The sequence below is a fragment of the Cladophialophora bantiana genome (genome assembly GCF_000835475.1).
Source record: "Cladophialophora bantiana CBS 173.52 unplaced genomic scaffold supercont1.6, whole genome shotgun sequence".
Taxonomy (NCBI): Eukaryota; Fungi; Ascomycota; class Eurotiomycetes; order Chaetothyriales; family Herpotrichiellaceae; genus Cladophialophora; species Cladophialophora bantiana.
The window spans coordinates 292,028-316,308 of NW_015971580.1; the positions used below are offsets into that span (position 1 = coordinate 292,028).

The 24,281-nt window shown below is 51.9% G+C and overlaps 9 protein-coding genes across 9 annotated transcripts; 4 read left to right on the plus strand and 5 right to left on the minus strand.

Annotated features, from left to right (window-relative positions):
* Positions 1-967: 967 nt before the first annotated feature.
* On the minus strand, positions 968-2,538 carry Z519_04425 (uncharacterized protein; the record flags this gene model as incomplete). Its single annotated transcript, XM_016762171.1, has 2 exons — positions 968-2,305; positions 2,356-2,538. The coding sequence occupies 2 exons, from the start codon at positions 2,536-2,538 to the stop codon at positions 968-970; spliced, it is 1,521 nt and encodes a 506-aa protein (XP_016621118.1).
* A 787-nt stretch (positions 2,539-3,325) lies between these two features.
* Positions 3,326-4,877, plus strand: Z519_04426 (uncharacterized protein; the record flags this gene model as incomplete). The annotated part of the gene is made up of 3 exons (XM_016762172.1): positions 3,326-3,410; positions 3,501-3,661; positions 3,729-4,877. The coding sequence occupies 3 exons, from the start codon at positions 3,326-3,328 to the stop codon at positions 4,875-4,877; spliced, it is 1,395 nt and encodes a 464-aa protein (XP_016621119.1).
* Positions 4,878-5,540: 663 nt separating this feature from the next.
* On the minus strand, positions 5,541-6,069 carry Z519_04427 (uncharacterized protein; the record flags this gene model as incomplete). The annotated part of the gene is made up of 4 exons (XM_016762173.1): positions 5,541-5,755; positions 5,821-5,869; positions 5,964-6,000; positions 6,047-6,069. The coding sequence occupies 4 exons, from the start codon at positions 6,067-6,069 to the stop codon at positions 5,541-5,543; spliced, it is 324 nt and encodes a 107-aa protein (XP_016621120.1).
* A 1,762-nt stretch (positions 6,070-7,831) lies between these two features.
* Z519_04428 (uncharacterized protein) lies at positions 7,832-9,298 on the plus strand (the record flags this gene model as incomplete). Its single annotated transcript, XM_016762174.1, has 6 exons — positions 7,832-7,837; positions 7,989-8,064; positions 8,112-8,247; positions 8,440-8,542; positions 8,630-8,698; positions 8,753-9,298. The coding sequence occupies 6 exons, from the start codon at positions 7,832-7,834 to the stop codon at positions 9,296-9,298; spliced, it is 936 nt and encodes a 311-aa protein (XP_016621121.1).
* Positions 9,299-10,576: 1,278 nt separating this feature from the next.
* Positions 10,577-10,909, minus strand: Z519_04429 (uncharacterized protein; the record flags this gene model as incomplete). The annotated part of the gene is made up of 1 exon (XM_016762175.1): positions 10,577-10,909. The coding sequence occupies one exon, from the start codon at positions 10,907-10,909 to the stop codon at positions 10,577-10,579; it is 333 nt and encodes a 110-aa protein (XP_016621122.1).
* Positions 10,910-12,464: 1,555 nt separating this feature from the next.
* Z519_04430 (uncharacterized protein) lies at positions 12,465-14,015 on the plus strand (the record flags this gene model as incomplete). The annotated part of the gene is made up of 2 exons (XM_016762176.1): positions 12,465-13,110; positions 13,174-14,015. 2 exons carry the CDS (start codon positions 12,465-12,467, stop codon positions 14,013-14,015), a joined length of 1,488 nt encoding a protein of 495 aa, XP_016621123.1.
* A 752-nt stretch (positions 14,016-14,767) lies between these two features.
* On the minus strand, positions 14,768-15,875 carry Z519_04431 (uncharacterized protein; the record flags this gene model as incomplete). Its single annotated transcript, XM_016762177.1, has 2 exons — positions 14,768-14,943; positions 15,017-15,875. The coding sequence occupies 2 exons, from the start codon at positions 15,873-15,875 to the stop codon at positions 14,768-14,770; spliced, it is 1,035 nt and encodes a 344-aa protein (XP_016621124.1).
* Positions 15,876-17,167: 1,292 nt separating this feature from the next.
* On the minus strand, positions 17,168-19,787 carry Z519_04432 (uncharacterized protein; the record flags this gene model as incomplete). Its single annotated transcript, XM_016762178.1, has 4 exons — positions 17,168-17,275; positions 17,348-19,259; positions 19,309-19,439; positions 19,488-19,787. 4 exons carry the CDS (start codon positions 19,785-19,787, stop codon positions 17,168-17,170), a joined length of 2,451 nt encoding a protein of 816 aa, XP_016621125.1.
* A 511-nt stretch (positions 19,788-20,298) lies between these two features.
* Z519_04433 (uncharacterized protein) lies at positions 20,299-24,112 on the plus strand (the record flags this gene model as incomplete). The annotated part of the gene is made up of 2 exons (XM_016762179.1): positions 20,299-20,400; positions 20,450-24,112. 2 exons carry the CDS (start codon positions 20,299-20,301, stop codon positions 24,110-24,112), a joined length of 3,765 nt encoding a protein of 1,254 aa, XP_016621126.1.
* Between the last annotated feature and the right edge of the window lie 169 nt (positions 24,113-24,281).

Sequence of the window (24,281 nt, forward strand, 5' to 3'; positions counted from 1 at the left end):
GGCTCTTGAAAATCCATCAAATGTTGGGTTACACAAAATCCGAGAGCATTCGAGCTTCCCAACCAGGAAAAAGCTCACCCTGGACACGGTAATTATCTCCACGGCCCAAATACGCTGGTGGGTGATTTCGAATCTCTGGTATGAGTGAATGCAATAGATGAATGGACAGAATCTGCCTCGGTAGCCTGCCTTGGCAGCATTGCCAGGATGATGGGTCAGTGCATTCGGTTCGCCTCTTGCCTCCCATTTGCCATAATGAGTGTCGATCAGAAAACAGGCGCTGAGATAATTTGGTGCGTCGACGTCAGTGCCAGTGGTACGTCAAACCTAGAGCCAAGCGGAGCAGGAAACATGTCTCTCTCCGGACTCACTCCGAGCTTAAAAGGGTGGTTGGCTGCGAGGTCGAGTGTCTTGCTCCCACGCTCAGCTGGTTGTGCAACTAACTAGCGGTTCCCACAACCTGTTTTGGTGGTAATGAGATCTATCAACGAAGCCATTGTGGAGAAGCTTCGAAGGATATTAGGACTGCGGGGTAGTGCATGCGGTGGTCACAGTCTTCGGCAATGTCAAGGCAACGCTTGTCGGCTCATTTTCCATCCGAGAGAACGTAGCAGGTGGCATTTCTTGAGCTGATTACGCACAGCGCTGGTGGTGCTGGACAGGTGACGGTGGTTGCAGCTCAACAGAAGAAGTCAAGCAAACAAGTCAGAATAAACCTGGTTGAGGCCTGCCAAGAGAATGAACCTTAATCTCGAATGATGAGCTAATAATACAAGGGGCAGCACGAGGCGACGAGGCTGTCTCTACGCACCGGTTTCGCCAACACACGCCCACAGCGGCAATCGGCCTCTCCCATCCTCCTCCAGGGCTCTTTCACTCCTCTAACGTGTCCAGATACCACCAGAAGAGCTTCTTGAAGGTTTGCACCCCACGCTGCCATCAGAACACGCACCGCGATCAATCTTGATCAGGAAGGTCGACTTCTCTGCCACACCTCGTCCGCATTGGCCTTGCCTTTGCTTTCGGGGACAAAGACGGCCACAAAGATAGCCCAAACCCCAGCAACTCCCACGAAGATCCACCACACATTGATTCCAACTACCTTGTTCAAGATAGGGAAGAACATCGCCACTAAGAATGTCGATACCCAGTTGCCTGCAAGTGCCCAGCTTGAGACAGCTCCAACAGCCTCAGGTCCGACAAGTTCACTCGATAAAATGAACGGAATGGGTCCAAGTCCAATCCCAAAGCTGGCCACGAATAGTGCAACGGCAACGATCGTGAGGGCTTGAATATGCTTTGCGAGTCCCGCATACAGCATGCCCGATGCCGAGCCCATTCCCACGATCGAAATAAGGAGACAGGGCTTTCGACCAATTTTGTCAGGTAGAGGGGCTGCTAACAAGGTGACGAGGACATTCGCCCCCGAGACGATGACTGTGACGAGGCCAGCTTGTTTGGGCATGATCTTGCCCAGAATGGCGACACTGTACATGACAACGCTGTTGATACCACAGAGTTGTTGAGCCATCATGGTGCCCGTCACCGCAACCAAGGGCCGTCGGTACTTCTGCATTCTGACGACATCAATGATGGATCGGCCGGGTTCTTTGCGCTGTCGATAGCTTCTCGGGGCTCCAAGAAGGCTTTCCTCTTCAGCTTCACCCGACATCTCCCAGTCCTCCATCTCCTCCCGGATGTCTGCCGTCTTCCCTCTGAGGCGCTGCAGAACACCTCGTGCCATTCGCGGTCGATTGTTTGCCGCAAGCCATTTCGGAGTTTCTGGCGTGAGCGTGAGGCCGAAGAACATGAGTCCGGCAATGAAGCCGCCGGCGGCTAGGACCCAGCGCCATTTGTTGGATTTGGACAAGAAGAATCCAAGGAGTTGTGCCACAACGATGCCAAAGTTGATTTGGACCTGGGTAAAGGCCCCGAAAAAGCCACGGCTCGTTGGGGGCGATACCTCGGAGATGTAGATAGGAGATACAACGGTGGCCGCACCGGCTCCAAGTCCAGAGAGAGCTCTGCCCAAGGCCATTATCCATATTTTACCCGCAAGTGCTTCGGCAATAGGTCCGCCAGCCAGGAAAAAGGAGGCCCATTTCAAGGCAAAGAGTCGTCCGAATCTTGTGGCGACGGCACCACTCATAATGGCTCCGAAGAGACCACCGACAGTAAACATAGACTGCACCATCCCCCATTGGAAAGCGTCCATTCGAATGCATTGAGGGAGTCCTAGGGCGACATATCCAGGGATTCGGTCGACTTGACAAGTGATGACCTTCTGAGGAGCGTTGAGTTCTCCCTGATGTCTGTCAGTCCTATCAAGACTACAGCTTGTAATCCGAGATTTACCAAGTGGTACCCAAAGAGCAGAGGGCCAAGCGTGACCACGTAGACGCTATAGATGAGCAACAGCGTGAAGCCTCTAGGCACTGGAGATGCCATCAGGCCCTTGGGGGGCAGGATTGGGGCGAGGTCGGCCTGCCTGGGGGCCCTGTAGCCACTGTTGATTCTGGTCAGCATAGCTCGATCCATGTCGGGGTGACAGCTGTTGATGGGGACCCAGAACCAAATACTTCCAGGAAGACAACTCACCCTTATAATATGGACTCGCAGACGATAAGACACGATCAGATACTGGTTCCAATGATGTAGATTGTGGCGTAATTGTGCAGTAACTCAGCCCGTAGGCAGCAAGATTGTTTTGATTCTCCATGGTTGATTGAGAAGGAAGCGGCGGCCTCCGATGAAAGGCAGAGGAGGAGAGAAGGAGTAATTGGGCGGGAGGGAAGAAGGAAGTCGGTCCAGCGCCAAGACTCAAACTGGGGAAAGTGCAGCCGTGCCGTGGCCTTGTCGCAGCTCATTGGCCGGTTCGAAAATGCCAAGTCGTACATGACCTCGATGGGCTTCGTACCGACGATGGCAAACGGCGAGGCTTTCGTTTTGAACCTCGTTTCACTCTCTCGTCACGTCGATCATCTCGCCTCTGTAAGGTTTATGCTTTCAAGTTGAAGTGCGCATCTGACTATCCACCATCGTTTTTCAGATTCCCATCTCAGATCTAGTTTCTAGCAGGATCTACCTCTGTCCTGATCTACTGGACTCTTTCTTTGCCCCCTCGGCTTTGGCCCGCCGGCCGGCGGAATCGGTCGGACTCTGCCTGACCATCATCGTGGAAGACAGCCTCACCGGGGTTATGGTGTAGAGGATATGAAAGCTCCTCATTCGATTATGTCGCTAATGCCGTCCTGGTCACGGTAGATTGGAAAGTTTGTGTTTGAAGCACAGAAAACTCGAGATCTCGTCAGCTACATTGGACGATATGTCGATTCCTGGCATGTCCCGCCCTGGCACAAGTCTGAATATCGCCCAACAGCTACGCAAGTCTACTCAGTTGGCTTTAGAAGGTACGACTGCCTTCCTTGGTTCTCTTCTGGGGTCTATTTCTGCCATTGGCTGGACCCCACAGACTGCAGCAAGCTGACATAAATGATTAGATTCTGGCCGAGGCCTTGACAAGAAGCAATCCGGGAATAACTACACAACAAAGGTGAAAATCGGCCACAAGTACAATATTATCGGTTTCATTAGCAGTGGCACATACGGTCGAGTCTACAAGGCTGTGGAGAAGAACCCGAAGGGCGATCCCTCCAGCCCTGTAGGAATATCTCCACCGAAGGAACTATATGCCATTAAAAAGTAACACCCCATCTCCTTCTATCCAGGATTTCGCGTTGACCTCTCACAGGTTCAAGCCAGAGAAAGAAGGCGACAATGTACAATATACAGGGCTGTCTCAATCCGCCATCCGGGAGATTTCGTTGTGCACTGAGTTGTCTCATCCAAACCTGGTTCACCTGGCCGAGATCATCCTAGAAGATAAGTGTGTCTTCATGGTCTTTGAATACTGTGAACATGATCTTCTCCAAATCATCCACCACCACACCCAGCCGACCAGACGCCCTATTCCCGCCACCATGATCAAGTCGATCTTATTTCAACTTCTTAACGGCCTGTACTATCTTCACCAGAACTGGGTGATCCACCGCGACCTGAAGCCGGCCAATATCATGGTCACCAGCTCTGGACATGTGCGCATTGGGGACCTGGGACTTGCCCGGCTTTTCCACAAGCCTTTGTCATCCCTGTACTCCGGTGATAAAGTTGTGGTTACTATATGGTACCGGAGCCCCGACCTTCTTCTGGGTGCACGCCATTATACGCCATCGATTGACTTGTGGGCTGTGGGCTGCATCTTTGCCGAACTTCTGAGCCTCAGGCCAATCTTCAAGGGAGAAGAGACTAAAATGGACAGCAAGAAGACGGTGCCTTTTCAGAGGAATCAGATGGGTAAGATTGTGGAAATCTTGGGTATGCCACGACGGGAAAACTGGAAGGGATTGGTGGACATGCCGGAATATCCACAATTGCAGTCACTGATTGTTTCCCGTGGTGGTATGCCGGGGGGCTTATATCCGACCCCTCCTACATCTCTGAATCGCGGATCTGGTAGCAACAATGGGAGCGGCCTGGAGGCGTGGTATAACAACTGTATCCGGCACGCAAGCTACCCGCCAGAAAAGTCTCCAGGTCAACGTGGGTTCCAGCTTTTGTCTGAACTGTTCGAATACGATCCCGATCTCCGATTGACGGCAGAGCAAGCTCTCCATCACGAATACTTTAGAAACACCGACGATGGGCCGAACAAAGGCAAAATCTGGGTCAGTAATAACTGCTTCGAGGGGCTAAATGAGGTATATCCGCACAGAAGGGTAAGCACGGAAACGAATGACATTGGGACTGGCAGTTTGCCGGGCACGAAAAGAGGGGGTTTGCCGGACGACACTCTTCTCCCGGCATCAAAGAGGAGATAGCGACTCCAAGAAGCGGTGCCGTGGAATGCGCCTTAGTGGAACGCTTCTTAGAGGGCGCTAGGGCATGATATAGCAGCATCGTTGGCCTATGGCAAAGATTTGAGGAGTCGATGTGCCCTCGGTCTTGTCGCGATGGAATGACGAACATTTTCGATGAAGGGGTGCGAAACATCATGTGCCTTTATGACTGACTGGGAATCCTGGAGTTAGTATACCTTATGGATCTGCTGGCACCGGCCGGGGCTGCATGTGGGCCGCATTGCTAGCATTTAGCCATCTTGTTCAGGTTCAGCATTGACCGGCCAGGGGTATTTCTTGCAAGAATGCATTTTTGGATTGTGATTGTGATTGTGACCAGAGCTCATTTATGCTTTTTCTTTTCCATGGGTCTTTCTTTGCATTGTCATTCCGCCATTTTCGTAGCACCGAGGCCCTGTCTACCAGTTGAACATGCTCTCGTCTCGAACTGCCATTGCCACTGCCATTGACATCGTAGGAGAAAGCCTAGAACATCACAGGTACGGTTCCTGCACCCGGCCTCTGCAAAGGGCAAGTCAACCGTGCCCGGAGTTCTTCAATACGCATCGCACCAGATCCACGAAGAAAGGCCCATCAGTGCCCCGTTCTCCCGTCGTCCATGCGCACCGATATCCGAGAGGACCCTCATGCCTGCGCGGTCTTAGCGGCCTGCTGGGGGTTGACCTTCTTGCCATCTTTGTTGTATCGGACCCTTGGGGGTGGAGCGCGGTTTCGGCGGCCTTCGCGCGATCGGACACGAACGATCTTGCCGTGGATGGCGCACGAAACGCAGTACTGGAGCTTCAAGTACATCTTCGGGACGGCGTAGTCGGCGAATACGGACGCATCAGAGATATCACCTGTTTTTGGCAACCCATCCTGTCAGATACGCTATTTTTCCTCACATATTTCTCGGTATACGTACGGATTGCTGCCGACTCGACCATGTTGCGGATCGTGAATCGTTTCACAGCCTATTGACATATCAGCAAAATGAATCGTCCGTTGGAATAAAGCAAAACCCCCCTTATCTTTAGGTACACAGCGCGAGCAATTCGAGCACCTGACGGGCTTGACTCTGCCTCTGCCTTTCTTGTTGCGACCACTGGTGGTGTTAGATACGTTCAATCCAACTCGAAAGGTAGGCGTACTTGGAGGCTCGTTTCTTGACCATGTTGAGTTGTAGTGAGACAGTAGTGAAAGTATCGAAAGTGTATTAACCGTGGTAGGAGCGTTGCAAAAGCGGTGGTGGTGGAGGACGTGGTGAGGCCGGTATGAAAGTTGTAGAGAACAAGGCGCTCAAGTGTCATGCGAATAATGTGAAAACTGGAAGCTGCATTTTCGCGGTTCAGTGGGTGCCAAGTATGACACCCGCAGCTAGTCCAAAAACAGTTAGGCGCAGCGGGGTACTGGCGAGTCTCTTTTGACTTGGCAGGAGACGAGGCTGGCTTCTTTCAAGGCTAACTGCCCTAAACACCCATCCATCAATGGGCTGCCATATTCCGTATCATTTACTCCGTACACTGACCGAATACCATCGGATGAATCTCGGCTGCTTCTGGTGCAAGTATCAAGGGTTTTTTGCTTTCAGGATACTTCACATGCCATTAACATGGCAGACAATTGCTTTCAACACTCTAACCAAACTCGACAAGTTCCCGCGCGTATCTGTACAATCCATTCTCGAGAAGCAATGGTCTTGCTATTTCTTACATTACAACATTGCGCCCGACCAGAGCCAGGAGATCCGTCTTTTCCGTTTGTGAGGTCTCTTCCCTGGCGTGAGGGCCCCAGAGCTCACTCCATGCGCAACTTCTTCCCTTCTCTTTCTCTTTCTGACGTCTCTCCTAATCCTGCGGAACCACCCCCTTTCTGCCGGCTTGTGTCTGGAGACCTCCTCTTAGGAAGAGGAATGTGTCTTGCCATTTGCCCTGGCCCCCTCCCTGGCCCCTTTACACGCTACACTCGTGCATCTGCCGGCGAGCGCCGAGGCCACGTAAACCCAGGGCTGGAGAGGGAGGCACAGAAGGAAGAGAAAGAGGAGGAAGAAGACGAAGACAGCGATGACGGCAATGACGATGACGACCATGATGCCGCCCACAATGCGCATTTTCAGAGAATACATACTAACAGATCTTTAACATAAAAACCAAAAAATCACCAAAATCTAAACTACAAATCACCACCTGCTTGGGAAGATGTAAGTGCAAGGGCTCTCTCACTAGACTGCAATCGCAATCAGTCTTTTCATCTAGTCCATGGATTCCAGGCTGGCTCACTCCCACTAGTAGCTACGGTCCAAAGTCGGTCGGCTTTCCGCCCTAAGAGTCCAGATTTCCAGTTGACGGACCAAGAGAAATCGGAGCCAACACAAGACCAAGTTGAACACAAAATCGTCGGTTACACGTTCCCAAACTTACCGGAGGAATATCAGGCCAGATGCCCTAAGGGGGAGTCTAATTGGCACACCGGGACTGAATCTACCTGCAGAGAATGACAAAACGGCTGTCTCACCTGAATCGGGTGGGAATTCAATCACTTACTATTGTCAGTGAATGGCTATTCAACTACCAAATCATTATCTTCGTCATTGACGATTGAGACGGCCTGCCAATGTAATGGATCGAGGCTGTCTTTGTACTCGCTGCGACTCGAGGGCGAGCCGCTTTTTGGAGGGGGGCAACTGTCACGAGCCCACCGTTGTCCCCAAGTACCCTACGCCCTCCACCCGAATCGGGTGGACGGTGTAGAAAGAAAAGGATAAGGCAAAGGATGGTTGAAGCACAAGCTAAGGAGAGCTAAAGCATAAGGCTATCAGTTGACAAGGCTATTGGTTAACGCCGCCTTACGCTTTTCACGTGACAGAAAGAGGGGAAGCTATAAGAGTTTCCTCTCACCCGAATCGAGTGAGAGAGCCGTTTTGTATTGTTGCAGCAATGCGGGTGAGGTTCAATTCACTTCAGCCTTTGCTTTGGTTCTTAAGCCCTTTGTTATGGTTTTCTTCGTCTCTTTCTTCCTCGTTCAGATCAAACACAAGATGTGGAAGCATTACCCACCCGACTCGGGTGAGAGACGCTGCTGACGTGTATACAGCCTCTTACGTACGAGGAAGTCCGGCTGGGCACCCAGTCCCAGTTGGGCTGTGGTGCCAGCCTTGTTGGCAAGAATTGTGAGTTCTGCAATATCAGAACAATGACAGTGTGCTGACGAAAGAAGCGCTTTCCGCGGCTTTGCGGATCCCCCGTCTGCTCCTGACTCCGAGCCAGTCTCCTCTGCCTTGCCCTGCGACTGGACTTGGTCTAAGTCGTGTGGATTTTGCTCCCGTTCCCGGCCTGGCGCTGGCTGCGTTGCCGTGAGTGAGAATTTAGCCAAGGTTAATGGCGTGCTGAATCAATTAGGTCCCCGTCAACCTATAGGCAGGTTGCCGTGCCCTCCAGGCTCTCATCGAGAGAGCAATTTCCGTTGCTGGTGGTGGTTCGGCTGTTCCAGCCGACCAGATGTTAGTATTTCTCACCGGGTGATGAATCACTAACACCTATCTTAGGGAATGGCTTAAGTCCCAAGCACAGGGGCTTGAGCCTATGTTTCGAAAGGCCAACCGTGCTTGTAAGGTTGGCGGCGATGCCAGCCTCTCCGATCTTGGGGAGGTTTGGCATTTGCCAGACGTCCCAATGGGCGTTTTCACCTTCTGTTAGTGATGTTAAGAGGTGGAGGGATAGTACTGATTAGGACAGTGGCTCCCTCTCTCCCGGCCCCTTCTACCTCCGTCAACGACGACGAAGAGGATTTCAGCTCGGGTTTCGGTATGTTTGCCTTTCCCACCCGATTCGAGTGAGAAATCACTGACAGTGAAATAGACCGACGCACAATCACCCCCCGTGATTGTGGTCAGTCCGATGGTGGACGGGCGACCTCCGGCGGTCGTATCGTATACTCTGAAAACTTTGTCACAGAAAATACAACTTCCAGAAGTAGTGATGTTGGCGGACGCCAAGGTTGGTAAAGTTATTGGGAGCTTCGAGAGCGAGCCCACACCCAAGCCCGTAGGAAATGCGTCTCTCAAGGATGATATACACGCTCGTCGAATCAAGGAAGGCGCACCACGAGCCGGTTGTTTACAAGTCTTGAATCAGCCAGATTTCACTCTACGACAGCTTGTCGAGATCCCCACAGAAGCAATCAATCAAGACGCCGCTTTACCCGGAATCGGCAAACAAGTGCCTCCCCATTTCAAAACGTCAGCAAAGCCGCCTACCTATGGGATCGGAAGCCTCCATTACGCTACGGGTCGCCAGATTGTGTCTGAGCCAATCACTCCTGCGAAGGAAACTTCTACACTCAAGGACTACAGCTTCCGATCGCTATCTCTCGCCCCTCGCGTCCGGAAGAGACAAACAGAGTAGGCTGCAGTACAAGATCCGAAATGCAAGAATATCCAGATCCGCGAGCTAATGGGCTTCGGGCCATCACCCCTGGGAAGAGACCATGTAAACGAAAAAGACAGACCATGGGTTGTGGTCGGACGCCACATTGCTCAATAACTACAAGTGAAGGGAGTTGAGCGTTGGGGAACAGGTGAACATGGGGAGCAAGGCAAGCAATATGTGATTAATAAGAGTATATCAGGTGGTAAGTGTCTCGAGTGGAATTGAAAACAAGTGGTACACTCAAGTCCTCCACTTTTAAGACGGAGGTGGCCTTCGTTGGTAATGAGCGTTCCGTTTACCCTGGAAATAGAGGTACTCTGTCCTCTGCCAACGCCACTAGCTGCGTTCGATATCGCAACCACTCGGTCATTGTTGGGCACTCTTTGGCTACATTGGATGTGGTGTGTATTTTTGGTTAGACTGTGTCATTTATTCTCAGTCCGGCCTACCATTTCTTGCACCGAGCGTGCTTCGAAATGCGTGTGTAGATCATATATAGAGGGGGCTACCTACCCCCAAGCAATACACATATCATTCGAGAACAGGCCAAACAGCGCCGGTGCATTTCCTGGCCCTGAGACAACCAGATTCAGCGATTGTCAGTCCCAAACTTCCTCGAGCTCACGAAAATCAGCGTTCTCGAAGTCGCTATTTGTTGGAAACGAAACAAATTCGTCGAAAATGGAATCAGCTGGATTGTTGTTAGATTCAGGCACATCCGATTGGCCTTTGGGCCGTCGAGTGTCAAATTCCAAACCCCGGACTGGCAGCATCCAGTCGTTGTCCTCTTGAGAGTTCTCTTCTCCCATGGATGGTAGACTTGAGGCGCCATCCGACCTCCATCTTCCGCGACAGCCTCGAGACGGTGATCTGCGTCCATCAACTGAGGTGGGCAAGGAGTATGCCAGTCGAGACAGTATTGCGTAGCAGGATGCTCCAGTCCGAGTCGAACCCCGGAGGAGCCCCAACATAGCAAGTGCCGAGTGAATCGAACATCTTCTCCCGACGCGGAAGGTCTCGTTATGTCATGGATGATTGCAGCGCACACAATAACAGCGGTGTCGAAAATTGTACACGTCACTATGTGTGCTTAAGCTTTAGCTAGGAACGTCAGGTTGAAGAGTCGGGCGCCAGCCTCCATGGTCTTCAGGGAGGTGTCAACAGCCGTCGCTCGAAGGCAATTTATCACCCCCGAGAGCAATTTCCCACCCCTTTACCTGCCAGAGACGACCTTAGAGCATTCAGCTCAGACCGCTAGGACATTGTGTGGAGATGCTCGCCCTGGAGCTGCACATATGGGAAATCCTTGTCCCAAAACGTGTTTGGTTCCGTGACGGTGTAGGTTTTGGGAAACAACTTCAGCCAATGGTCCACTTCTTCCAGAATGGTTAGCATGTTCTTCCAGTCCTGTGGATCTCCATCATATTTGGAGGACAGGGTCAGGTGCAGTTGATATTGTAATTGCGTTGGGGTGAACGGCGAGGGCGGCCCAGGTGGGTTATCGGACTCCTCGAGGCAAAGACTAGGCATTGCGATGGCACAGCTTTTGTGGTCGATCAGGAATGGTCGGGACAACCAAAAGGACATTTGCCTCGACAAAGTCTGAGCGATAAGTTGACACACCTACTTTTAGGCATACCTACCAATCCCACACGAAGAAAAGGCACCATATTCGCCTCCTCATTTCCAGCTCAAAACTTGACGCGCTTTTGGCGAGGCGGTCTTTGAATAAACCTGTATGAAGTCTTTCGGGGCCTGTTCTAAGTTGATTCGAGACACCTGCCTACCAATTTCTTGTGTTTCACGAATAGCTGCACCGAGAGAATGCCATACTTCGACGAACTTGGCTTCTGACTTGTACCAAGTAGCTGTCAGAAACAACTGTTGCACCTGCATCAAGCCGCCTCTGCCAGGAGCAAAACATCGACTCAAATGTTCGGCTTCTCTATGATACCTTTCAACAAGTGCTTGGCTCCCAATTCCCAGCCCCGATTCGAGCCTTCGACGCAAAGAAGTGTCTAAGTATTGCGTCGAGCATGAACAGATCCTTAGAACCAAACACGTCAATAGCGGAGAGACTGGTTGTCCTGCGGATCGGCGCGAACACCACTCTGCATATTGTTCGAGGAAGTGATGCAGGTAGATGCTATAGTAGAAGGAATTGACGTGCTGGAAAAAGTTTTGGACCAAAACATGTCCTGGGTGTCAGCAGCAACCGGCAAAGAACTTTGGGAAGGGAGGCATTATACCACGCAAATATCGGGAGGAAGAGTGATGAGGGCTGATGTGACTTCCTCCGCCACAGGATCCTCGGGCTGTTTTGGAATCTCAGAACGCTCCAACAGGTGAGTAGCAAGGTCAAAGAGAGGCCTGATGAGCATACCTGGGAGTCTGGTCAATCAAGACTGAGATATGCAATGCCTGGCATGTAACCCAGAGCAATCAGACCAATATCTTCTTCCAACTCGGGATCATATGCGCCTTTCTTGAATGCCTTGATTTGATCCTCCTCGATGCCCCTCTTAACTCCCCGTGATTGACTATTCAGCAGTAAGCGGTAAGAAGCCTCACCAGCTGTCCAGATGGGAGGTACAGGGTACCTCGGTGGCTGCTGGACCGAAGCACGATTTGACGGTGTTTTTCTTCGTGTAAAATTACCAAGATCAGATACTTTTCAGAGCGATAATGATTGCAAGGCCATTCGCGGTTGCACTGCCAGTCCTCAGCAGCTTGCTCATCTGGAGTTCACCAAGCGCCATGGCACCTTTTTGTTTCCGACGCTGACATTCTGTGCAAGACACTGGTTGATGACCGAAAGGGCCGATCATGGCGAAAGCGATCAATATGCAATGTCTCGCTCAGCAAGTGCACGAGAATAAATCGATTCGATCGCTTCATTGCTCGGGCTAGCAGGACTGGGTGGACTGGGTGAGATTTATCTTTACATTATTATTACAGCGGCGGGAGGACCACTCTTTGGACTCTTTAGGTATCATAACGAGCTAGTACGTATTAGGCAAGGTGGGCTAACTGCGCATCTTTCTCTTCGCCAGCAATTTAGCCATCCATTGACCTTGACGTGCTGATACTTTGAGCAGGCATTACCACGCTGCTGTCTCGGCAGAGACTTTGTTCGGATACCATGTCGCTGTCGATATGCACTGAATGCCTCTCGCGGCTGCGAATCTCGTCCACGACCCCCAAAGGTCTCGCCGTCAAGGCATCAACGCTGACCCAAACAACTTCCTTTCACAGCTCTGCGGCACAATATAAATCCCCTCTGCTGAAGAAGAAAGTCGCCCAATCCGGTACCGCACCCCCCAGATCTCGTCAATCTCAATCTGCACGCCTAAAGAAGAAATCCCGAGAGCGACCCAAGCTTCCTCCCGTGGGCGAACGCCGAGCTCAACGCCATCGCATCGTTCTCTCCAACACCAATGCCTTACCAGTGTCGGACATAGAGACCTGGAGCAAGGAGAACATGGTTGATGAGAAGTCCGTTGGAAAGATGATGGCGCTTGACGGTGAACTGTTGGATCAATTGAGAGACTCAGGGGCCTTTAAAACGACGCAGAATTGGGGTCTGTTTCGGAGACCGGCAACTTTGATTAGAGAAGAGACACATCAGATCGCGAGAGATATCGAGAATGTGAAGCAGGGAGGGGAGAATAAGAAGCTCGTCAAGCATTTAGTTATTGGTGAGAGGGCTAGTGGGAAGAGTGTGCTCGTGTTGCAGGCCATGAGTATGGCATACATGAATAATTGGATCGTCCTGAATGTCCCAGAAGGTAGGACCTTCTCCATGTCCATCCATGACCAGAGGCAAGGCGACTGACTTTGGATTTCTGCAGCCCAAGCTTTCGTCAACAATACGTCTTCATACGCCCCCCTTCGACACGGTGAAGACGAGTCCGAACACATGTACATCCAACCACACCTGACCCAACTCCTCCTCACCCGTACTGCCACTTCCAACGAATCTGTCCTGAAGTCGTTGAGACTAAACCACACTCACCCCAAAGCTCTCTCTCTGAAGAACAACTCCACATTGCTGGAGCTTGTGCAGAAAGGCGCAGGGGACCACCACCTCTCCTGGCAGGCATGGCAAGCATTTTACAAGGAACTTACCGAACCGGGCCAAAACGGTCGCCCACCGGTGCTTGTTACTGCCGACGGCATTGACCACTGGATGGGTCCCACTGCATACCGCGACAGCGAGCATAAAATCCTTCATTCGCATCAATTTATGCTGGTGAAGCAGTTTATCAATCTACTCTTCTCGGGCGACACGTCGAGTGCGTCGCCGTTTGTCAATGGCGGCATGGTCCTCTACAGCACATCGGGCTCCAACACTCCGAATTACCCAACCTTCAACCTCATCCTCTCTCAAATGCGCGCTCTCCAACGACACTCCATCTCTCCCACACACCCGGAATTTCCCTTGCCGAAGCCATACAGTAAACCTGATCCTAGAATCCTCGCTCTTTCCGAACCTGCCACTCGCGGCGATCTGAATCTGTTGGAGTTGAGAGGATTGAGTAAATCAGAGTCACGGGCATATTTGGAATATTTCGCAAAGAGCGGGCTTTTACATAAACGCATCACGGAGGGGTTGGTAAGTGAGATGAGGGGACTGAGCGGAGGCGGAGTCGTGGGCGAGCTGGCAAAATTGGGCAGACGCGTGATTGCTTGAAAGGGGGGAGGACGATATGTGACAGATGGTGGGATTGGAATCGTGTAAGAGGGAGAGATGGTCTGGAAGCGTCAGAATGGCACCCAAATGTGCATGATTTTGTTGAGCAAGCAACTGCTGCGATGAACAACCCCCTGCGGCCTCTGTCGTCTCCTTTACTCCGAGGATAAGATGTCGGAAGAGAGTGGTCCAGTTCAGCGGCCTCAGACGCGCATCAGACGCAGACAGGCCTCCGTCTTGTCTGGTATCGAGGAGGATTGTGTACAATACAAATGATCGAGAATACAGACCTACACGTGGGTACCTTGTATCAGACCACGAGAGTTCAAGGAGATGACGCTTGACCGTAATTTTTAGCAAAGAGATCAAGAAATTGGTCCGTCAACACCAGACTGATGAGCTTTATCGAATTTCCGCGACAGGGAAGAGGACTGGCAGTCGACTCGGGAGCCATATAGGCAGTAGTTTCGCGCGCAGGCAAGGTACATACAGTAAATATGTACATGGAGACAGGGAGCATCTGATGGACTCCGTACCAGTAGTTGCAGCTGCATATCACCTCCCTCCCCTTCTCAAGCCAGGAACATCGGCCTTGCCTCCTTCTCTCGCTTACAATGGGGCTGTTTCCTCCTCCCTGCGCATTGTCTCCTGTTTCTCTGCTCTCCCTCTTACCTTTTGTGTCCCGCTATTGTCTCATGCGCGCTCTTCCTCTTCTTCCACCTTCTCACCAACATCACTGCGTGATCATTGATCTAGAAAATCGCAAGTGCGTTCGGCGGGCTTCCGATTCCACCGGGGACGTTCAACGGCACGCTCGTCAAGAGGAACTCGTACCGGCCGACTTTCTTGCAATGCTCGCCGAGTTTCTTGAGGTCCCAGAGTTCGCCGATGTTGAGGCCGAAGAGGGAGAGGAAGTATTGATGGAGAACTTCACAAGAGAGGCGAGTTAGAAGAAGAGCTCGCAGGAAAGCGTCAAGAGTGTTGAGAACTCAAAAACTTACCAAGTTCTGCAATCGTGCCTGGCCGGTTCCCGTCCTCCTCAATCGAGGGAGGAAGCACCTCAAACGCAATCGCGTCTCCCGCGACGGCAGCGAAATGGTGATTCCACACCCACTTCGCCGTTTCCTTACACCCCTTGACGCCCACCGCCTTATGGGTTCCCAACATGCGTTCTTGTTCTTCGGCGCCCACTGCCCCGAGGTCCTCTGTGAACCCGGATCGAACGATCAAGATGTCGCCGTGCTTGAACTTCGTGCCTTGGTGAGCAGCCACGGCCTCGAGATCTTGTACCGAGATGGCGTGTGAATCGAAGCAGTCATACTTGATTCCCTTGGCTTCAGCATAGGCGCGGTAGTCGAGAAGGACACCCCGTCCCACCAGGCCGCCACGGTCGTGCCAGTGGTTTAACGTCGGCAAGGCCTTGTCAAGGTCGACATTGCCGAAGCTCTGAACCAGCTGCTCGCGGGCTGGCTTGGCCCCATTGTAGCCACAACCGGTGGGTTGATGGCAATAATGTACCAGGCTGTCCCATTGCGAGGAGCATTGGGTGTTGAATTCGACCTCGTCGTCAAATCCGTACAGATCGAAGGGTCCTTCCTTGAAGGAGAAGACCTTGTGTTCCAGGCCTTTTCTTTGGAAGCCCGGCTTGTTAATGGCGCCAATGGGCCAGTTGAGGGATACGGAGACGCCATCGCGGGCTTCTTTGAAGGCCTCTTGTACGACTTTCGGAGTGAGGAGATTTATGCAGCCGAGGTGGTCCTTTTTTCCATCCTTATCGAAGACACCCCAGGCACAGCCCTGAGGCATGCCCTCGACTTTGGGAAGCGAGTCAAAGTCTGGAAGGTTAGAATAATCCGCCATTTTGGTGAAAGGGGACAGTGTGTTCACTGGGAATCAATTTGAGGGGCAAGCACGAGGAAACGGTCACACGGAGGTATGGTATTTGATCGGGACCCTTGCACTCTTTATAATGTGACCCGGAAAGGCTTTTCCACGCCCAGGAGCCCGTAATGATGGGCTTCCCTCACCTCAGACTCGCCCTACACGCGACTCCTCGTGTCAGTGTTGTCGAGCATCCCCAGAAACCGCTTGGTAAAAGGAGGGGCAGTGCCATGCCCCAACCTGTTGGAGTTGCAAACATGCCCCTCAGAAGCCTCGGGTAAATTCTTGAAGAGGGCGACTGGAGAAGTCCAGGATTCCACGTGGGGATAGTGGCCTGTGTCTTGAAGCAAAATGTCCAATGGCCAGGGAAGGATAGGCGTACCTAGACGGTTCTGCGGAGAGGAACTGTGACAAGTCTTGTGGCACGTTCCGAGGGAGAAGAACTGTCGACCCTGATACAAGGAACTCTTCAGAATGAACGAACTCGAAGGGGGGAAATAATCACGCTAATCCAAAAGAAGACTGCGCAGGGCAAGCGTGAGATGTAGTATCAGTCCTAGTCGTGGTCAAGAGGGGTCCCCAGGGCCGGTCTCTATACGAGAAGTTGAGTGGGATGGGGAAGAGAAGCAAAATGAAAACCTAAATTACCCACGGCTGTTGGCCGATGGCCGAGGTTGCTACCGAAGGAGATCAGACGAATTAGGGACAGCAAAGACGAACCACGGAGTCACCATGTGCTGACACGAGACATTACCTACCTTGGGGTAGGTTGTTTTGTAAGGGTTGTAAAGCTGGAAAGCCGACGAGGCTCCCAAACAAAGGGGAAGAGGGAAAGGGGCATGTGCAGCATGGACCGACTTAGGCCACTGACTGGACACTGCCCAACGCACTCCCTTACACACACAGCTCTTCCACAGGGCAGGAATCTCGCACGGAAGGGTCGGCGCTTGGTTGTTCATTCGACTCTGGCGTTGCTATCCATCCCTCTGGATCCCGCACCCACTCCAAGCCGCTCCAAATAATCGTAAAACCGAGGACTCAAAATTCAATATCGCAAGACAAGAGTACGAGTTATCCATTCAGAGACCCCGTGGCACAACCCGAATCTTCATGCAATACAATGACATTCAATGTCACAGAAACCAGCCAATTTCAAGTCCATCTGTTGCAAATCCGCCAAACAGAACGGCCTGGACGGTTTTCTGGCACTTCGCAGACGTGTAAGTGCAGCTCAAGGGACTGGCTCGCCAACCTGAAAAGGGTGGAATCACTCAATCGTCGTCAGCATCGCCCATGTCCTCGTCGTCCTCGTCGTCGTCGTCACTGTCTCCGGCTTCGATCCAGACCAACCGGGTGTTATTGTTAGCAAGTTGCCAAACCTGAACCTCGCAAGTTAGTACACCGTTCATACTTGAGAACAAAACAAAACGAGACAAGACTAATTCACTTACATCCAACAATTCATACTCCTCGAGGGTTCGGGTGAATTGATCGTTCGTAAACCCTTTCGCTGTAACCAACTCTCTGACTCTCGCGAGATTCAGTTCTCCCCTTGCACCACGGCCGACACTCGCGGCTCCTGATTCTCTCATGCCGCGAATTAGATCGTATATCTTTGAGCTCACGGTCTGATCACCTTGGGCGCGCTGATCGTGGTACAAACTCGCCTTTGATACCTCGATCAATCGTAGCGCTTCATCGACGTCCTCATTTACCACTTCATTGCTGAATCTCAGTCGCGCAAGCGCCTGCGACAAGCGTAAAACACCGAGTAAAGTACGAGGCGACGTATGCGTAAACTGCTTCTTTGACCCCTCATCACGCTTTTGCTGTTGGCGCATTCGAACGTACGCGCCGACCATGTAGTCACTGACTGACTTCGGCACATTGGGTCTGAAAGTGCGCGCTTGAGCGATATACTGCCTCACTTCGTGGGGAGAGAAAACGACGCCTTCCCCTTCACGCTCTGGATGCCGATTGTGCATGTGCACATGGCAGACGTGCTGAGCGAGTTCTTCATCTGCTTCACGGGACGGCGTGTCAAGAATCAGGAAGAGAATGTCGAATCGAGAAAGTAGAGCGGCAGGGAGGTTAATATTGTCCACAGGAGAGATCCTAGGGTTGTACCGGCCATAGAGGGGATTGGCTGCTGCAAGTATCGATGTTCGTGCGTTTAAGGTAGTAGTGATACCGGCCTTGCTGATTGAGATGGTCTGCTGTTCCATGACTTCGTGTATGGCGGTTCTGTCTCCATCGTCCATCTTGTCGAATTCATCAATACAGCAGATACCATTGTCTGCTAGAACGAGTGCGCCGCCTTCGAGAACCATCTCATCGGTGACAGGGTCGCGCATTACCGCTGCAGTCAACCCGACACCACTGGATCCGCGGCCGGTCGTGTATACGCCTCGAGGTGCAACTTTGGTGATGTATTTAAGTAATTGCGATTTGGCCACACCAGGGTCCCCCATCAAGCAGACATTGATGTCTCCGCGGATGCGCATTCCATCACCCATCTCTTTGGTTACACCGCCAATGAGCAGTAGAAGGAGGGCCTTTTTGACATCCAGATGACCGTAGATTTCTGGCGCTATGGAACGAGCCAGATATTCGTACATGTGTCCCGATGCCTTAAAGGATTCGATCTTGCGTATGATGCGGGGATCCGTTTTCAAGTCTTGATAAGCTTTTTTGTGCTGGGTGATATGTTGTGCCTCCAGATACGTATCAGTCAACAGACCAGCTCGAATAGCTCTAAATCCTGTGTAGGGGGTTGGCAGAAAGATGCCATCAATGTCAACAATATCCCCAGGGTTCATCTGTCGCGCTAGACTACCATTGCAGTGGACGGTCAGCGTCCTTGGAATGTGACCAACAGGAACTTGATCTGCCATCTCCTGGATTTTCACTTCCTGAAATGGTAGGAACTTCGAAGCACGTGTTGATGGGAATAGTTGACCCTTGGAGTCATTCTGCTTGCATTCCTCTGACGGGCACATTTGCAGCGGTGTAAATTGTTTGGCAGAAACTGGTTGGAAGATTTCGGAACCACAGCGATCGCAGGTGTAAGCTTGAATTCGTATACCCGGCTTGACGTCTGATACTCTGGTAGTGATACCACGAACAGTGATCAGGTGGCCTAGGTGTTCTCCGCGCACTTGCCGCACCGCGAGCGTCTTCTTGCCGACATCGGCGCCTGTGGGCGTGACAGGTTTGAAATTCAGAGTGTACCTTCTGGTTAGCTCTGCCGGAAATGTCGACACAGGGATGGCAGCTTCAGCATCTGCTTCGGCCGCTGACGCCACGGTTTCGTTCCGTTTTGCTCGTTGTGCCATGATGATATCCAGGACATCGTCTTTAAATCTACTCGTGCGTCAGAACCTAGCCTATGGGAAGCGATGAAGTCCCTTACGATATCTCTTTGCTTGCTTTTGGCATTATCTTGTCCACCGCATCCGAAAATAGATCAACGTAGTGCTTGGTATTGTTCATGACTGACTCAACAAGTCTTAGGTTCATCTCATCTCCCAACGACTCTTCAAACTGTACAACTGTCAGTGGCTGGATCTCTCGACTCGACATAACGCGCACCTCTTTCAGATCGTCCAGCTCTATTAGGATATTTTGTCGCTCTCGGTCTGCAACCTCTTGAAGCATTTCCATATACTTCCTCTTGGGTCGCCTGCGAGCCCTGTTGTGGTCTTCGCCTGCGACATCATCCATAAAGTCATACTCGTCGCTGGTATGATCGCCATCGAGGTGAAGGTCATTGATAGCTTCGGCAGCTGAGTCTGAGGACGTCTTCGAGGTTTCAAATTTCTCCAGGAAGGACTGGAAGGCGTCCAATTGCTTCTCGTAGTCGGCGAGCGCCTTGTGCTGCAGGAGAGCCATGGTCTCGTGCGCAATTGAAAGATTTGAAAAGATGCTAGTGTTGTAGCGAGTCGAGCAATTGAACAATCTATGGAGTACGAGGGGGTTGGGAGATGCCTCAAATGCAAGCGCGTCGCGTCGCGCGTTAAGTGCTACTCCGGAGCAAAAGACCGTGGACGGCACAATCCAATGAAAAAAATTATTATTGTCAGACAACGCGACACTGAAGTGTTTACAGAGAAATTGTTGAGAATTTCTCAGTCAGGCACTACTTGATTCTTTGCCGAGGCTCGACGAGTGGCAATTGCCTCCGGAAGGATGTCGTTTGAACATCTCTCAACAACCACTTTCATTCATTTTGCATACCATCATAATACGTTCTCCGAAGAAGCCTACACGTTATTGAGCATCTTTACCTTCTCTTCCAAGTCATAATGCTCCATCACTGTCATTAAGTGTCTGTTTCCGCTGATTTGCGAAGCCCTTTCCCAACCGGCTCGACGTCGCTTGCCTTTCACAACAAGTCGAGAAGATGCCTCCTCCGGTACGTGCTGAGGTGGCGCTGGTATCCCTCCAGAATTGCCTGGTGAATCTGCCCCCTGGACTGATCGCATTGATCAGCAATACCAACATTGTAAGCTACCATTGTGAAATGCTCCCTTCCTCTGCTCACCTTCGTTAAGCCCGCTCAAAATGTTGTCGTTGAGCTACAATATCGGCCCCAGACTCTCTCCTCTGGCGCTGTCTCCAGTGGCAATAGCGCTAGCTTCCAACGATCTGCCTACGTTGGGTGGACGGGGATGCCTAGTCGGGCGAGACCGGCGTCATTCCTGAATAACGAACGGGCTCGACCAGGAACCAGAGAACAGGATGTTCAAACCGTCGAGATTGATGCGACATTCGCAAAGCTGCTCGGACTGTCTGAGGGCCAGAAAATTGGTATACTGGTCCATCTTGACCCGCCCGTCGCTCACAGTATCAATATCGAGCCACTGACACCTGCCGACTGGGAGGTTATCGAACTACATGCCACTTTCCTGGAATTGAACCTCCTATCTCAGATTCGTGCACTTCCAAATCCCGCATACAACAGTAAAACTACCGTTCAGGCAGAAAATACCCACCCCTTGACCCTACACCTGTCACCAACATCAACAGCGAATATCGTCGTTACTTCTTTAATACCGCCAATCCCAGATACCGTACCATTCGCAAAAATTGCCCCAGACGCTGAAGTTATTGTTGCGCCCAAGACTCGACCAAAATCTGGTAGGAGTGATAGAAGGGATGCAAGGAGCACGGCAAGCAGGCGAAGCGGCAAGAGCGGTGTCAGTAATGCCCGTAATAGGACAGGGCCTACAAGACCCGCTGTGTTCATGCGTGCGATCGATCGAACAATGGCAGGGAGCTTTTTTGACGAAGACCTGAACCCATCACAACGCAATAAATTGTGCATCTGGCTCAGCAACGATGTGATTGAGTCTGAGAGTCTGAGAGCTGCCACATGGGCAAATGTCACTATTATCAAACCAGCCGGTATGCGGGCTCAACTGGATAGTAGTCAAGTTAACCGGCTCAAGGAAGAAGAGAACAGCGAAGTTGGAAGGCCGGCTTCTAAAGTGGTCGCCCAAATCCTTCCCTGGCCTACCCCGATTGACAGTAATCACGCGGTTCTATCGGCCTCGCTTTGCAAAATGCTTGGTGCCGAAGGGATGGTTGGAATCATTGTTCGAATTCAAGCGACGGGGTCGCCATTGCCCCGATATTCTATCAAAAAGTTCCAATTCTATCCTTTTCTGCCTGCGAATTCGAAAAGGAAAGATGGCCTCCAATTTGGTGGAGATTCGAAAGCAGCAAAACAAGCCCTGGCTGACAAAATCCGACTGACATTCGCCGGAGAGGATGGATTGTTGTCTGGGCCAATCACTGATGGAATGGTTCTCCCGCCCTCTGGAGACTCCTCTTCTGCGGCATCTTTTGATGGCGGCATTCTCAGATTTCGCCGTCCAGCTGAGGCTCAAGAAGATCCCGACAATTCTTGCCTGTGGGTGCTAGGACAAGAGCAGGACCATGAATTTGAGATCAAGGGCGAAGTTGCCCGGCCCGTGGAATTGACAACCATATTTCCAACCTTCGCCCACGGAATACCTAACAAGCTTCCCAAGCTGATAGGTGTCGATGGTATCTTAACGCAATGTTTTTCAAATCTAACTTTGTGTTCATCCGTTCTTTTGACTGGCGGCGTCGGGTCAGGCAAGACTTCGCTCGCTTATTGCATATCACAACGGCTGCGGGAGGATTACGTCTTCAACGTGACGTATTTTGATTGCCAGAAGTTGGTCACCGACGAAACGAGAGTCTCCACAGTAAAGGAAACTCTTACGAGGTTATTCATGTCGGCGTCTTGGTGCGCCAGATTAGGCGGACAGTCAGTCGTCGTCCTCGATGACCTGGACAAGATTTGTCCCACTGAAACTGAGCTGGAGGTCGGAAATGACAATGGTCGCAGTCGACAAATCACCGAGGTTCTGTGTGCCATTGTACGCCAATACTGCAGCATCCACTCTGGTGTCACTCTTCTGGCAACTGCGCAATCGAAGGATTCGCTCAACAGTATCATTATTGGAGGGCATATAGTAGGCGACATAGTCTCCATAAAAGCTCCGACGAAGGAAATCCGGCGAGACATTCTCGTGTCTCTCACAAATGACGGGTCGCAAGTCAACAGCCATGGCCACAACAGAAATCAAAGTGATACGCAAAGCATGTCTGAGAATTCTTGGATGGATCCGTCAAACCCGTCGTCAAGACCAACGTCTGCCGCTTCATCACCACCAGCTGAAGGCTTCCACGTTGCGCCCAGTCTCGATCTTCTGGACGTCGCCGGAAAAACAGATGGCTACATGCCAGCCGACCTCGTACTCCTCCTGGCCCGTGCCCGAAACGAAACGCTAACACGCATGATATCAGAAAACGATGACTCGGACGCACCTCCCACTCTCACGAAAGCCGACTTCGACGCGGCGTTGAAGAATTTCACGCCTTCTTCCCTTCGAAACGTAACATTGACTCACTCAACGACCACTTTTTCCTCCATCGGCGGTCTGCACGGCACCCGCAATACCCTCCTCGAAACACTCCTGTACCCGACAAAATATGCACCCATCTTCGCTCGCTCTCCGCTCCGTCTCCGCTCGGGACTCTTGCTCTACGGATACCCCGGTTGCGGCAAGACACTCCTTGCCTCTGCCGTAGCCGGCGAGTGCAACCTAAACTTCATCTCCGTGAAAGGCCCAGAAATCTTGAACAAGTACATTGGCGCTTCTGAAAAGTCCGTGCGAGATCTATTTGAGCGCGCTCAAGCTGCGAAGCCATGCGTATTGTTCTTTGATGAGTTCGACAGTATTGCGCCTAAGCGGGGCCATGATTCAACAGGGGTAACGGATCGAGTGGTGAATCAGATGCTTACGCAGATGGATGGCGCTGAAGGGCTCGAAGGTGTCTATGTGCTAGCAGCGACGAGTAGGCCGGATCTGATTGACCCAGCTCTTCTCAGACCGGGACGACTGGACAAGAGTCTGTTGTGCGACATGCCAGATATAAACGATCGGCTGGATATTTTGAAAGCAGTCAGCACAAAACTACGCCTGAAGCCCGAGGTTGAGAATCGTCTACTCAACGTCGCACAGCGCACCGAGGGGTTCAGTGGTGCAGATCTCCAAGCGCTCATGTACAACGCTCATCTTGAGGCCATTCACGACTTGTTAGGTGACAAACCATCCGATCGGGAAAAGGGCAGGGAACTGGTCAACGGGACCAACAGCAGCAGCGGTGGCGCCACCGGCGGAGGAGGAAAACGGCGCAAACGCCACAGCACCCAGGGCAAGCACGATTTCTTCCATTTTCTGTATTCGCCCGAAGAAGACGCACTGGCCAAGAAGTCCCTGGGCACGGGCGCCTGGGCGATGGAGTCCAAAGCGGCCATCGCCTCGAAGCTAGACGAGCTGAAACTGGCGCGCAAACGCGAAAAGGCCGCCCTGAAAAACACCTTTGCGCGTCGCACATCGTCGTCGACTGCGTCATCTGCTCTCGCTCTCGCCAACGACCGAGACGTCGACGGAGACGCCGACAGCGGGGCGGAACCCAACGGGTCCGGAGGCAAGGACAAGGTGGTGATCGAGTGGCGACACATGGAGAAATCGCTCGCGACGACCCGCAGCTCCATCAGTCCCGAGGAGAAGCGTCGCTTGGCCGCCATCTATCAGGAGTTCGTGGTGGGGAGGAACGGCGAGATGCCCTCTGGTCAAGGCGGGACGGGAGTCGGGGGGAGGACAAGTTTGATGTAACAACGGAAAGAAAGGAGGACTTGTTTAACTGGATACTCACAATCTATGCGTATATGCTCTGATATAGATAAATATATATGAGTAGGTCCATAGGCAAACAGGCGGGGCAGGGAGGCAGTCTGTCAGTCAGGCCATACCAAGCTCCGATGCTGATGGATTTATGGACCCT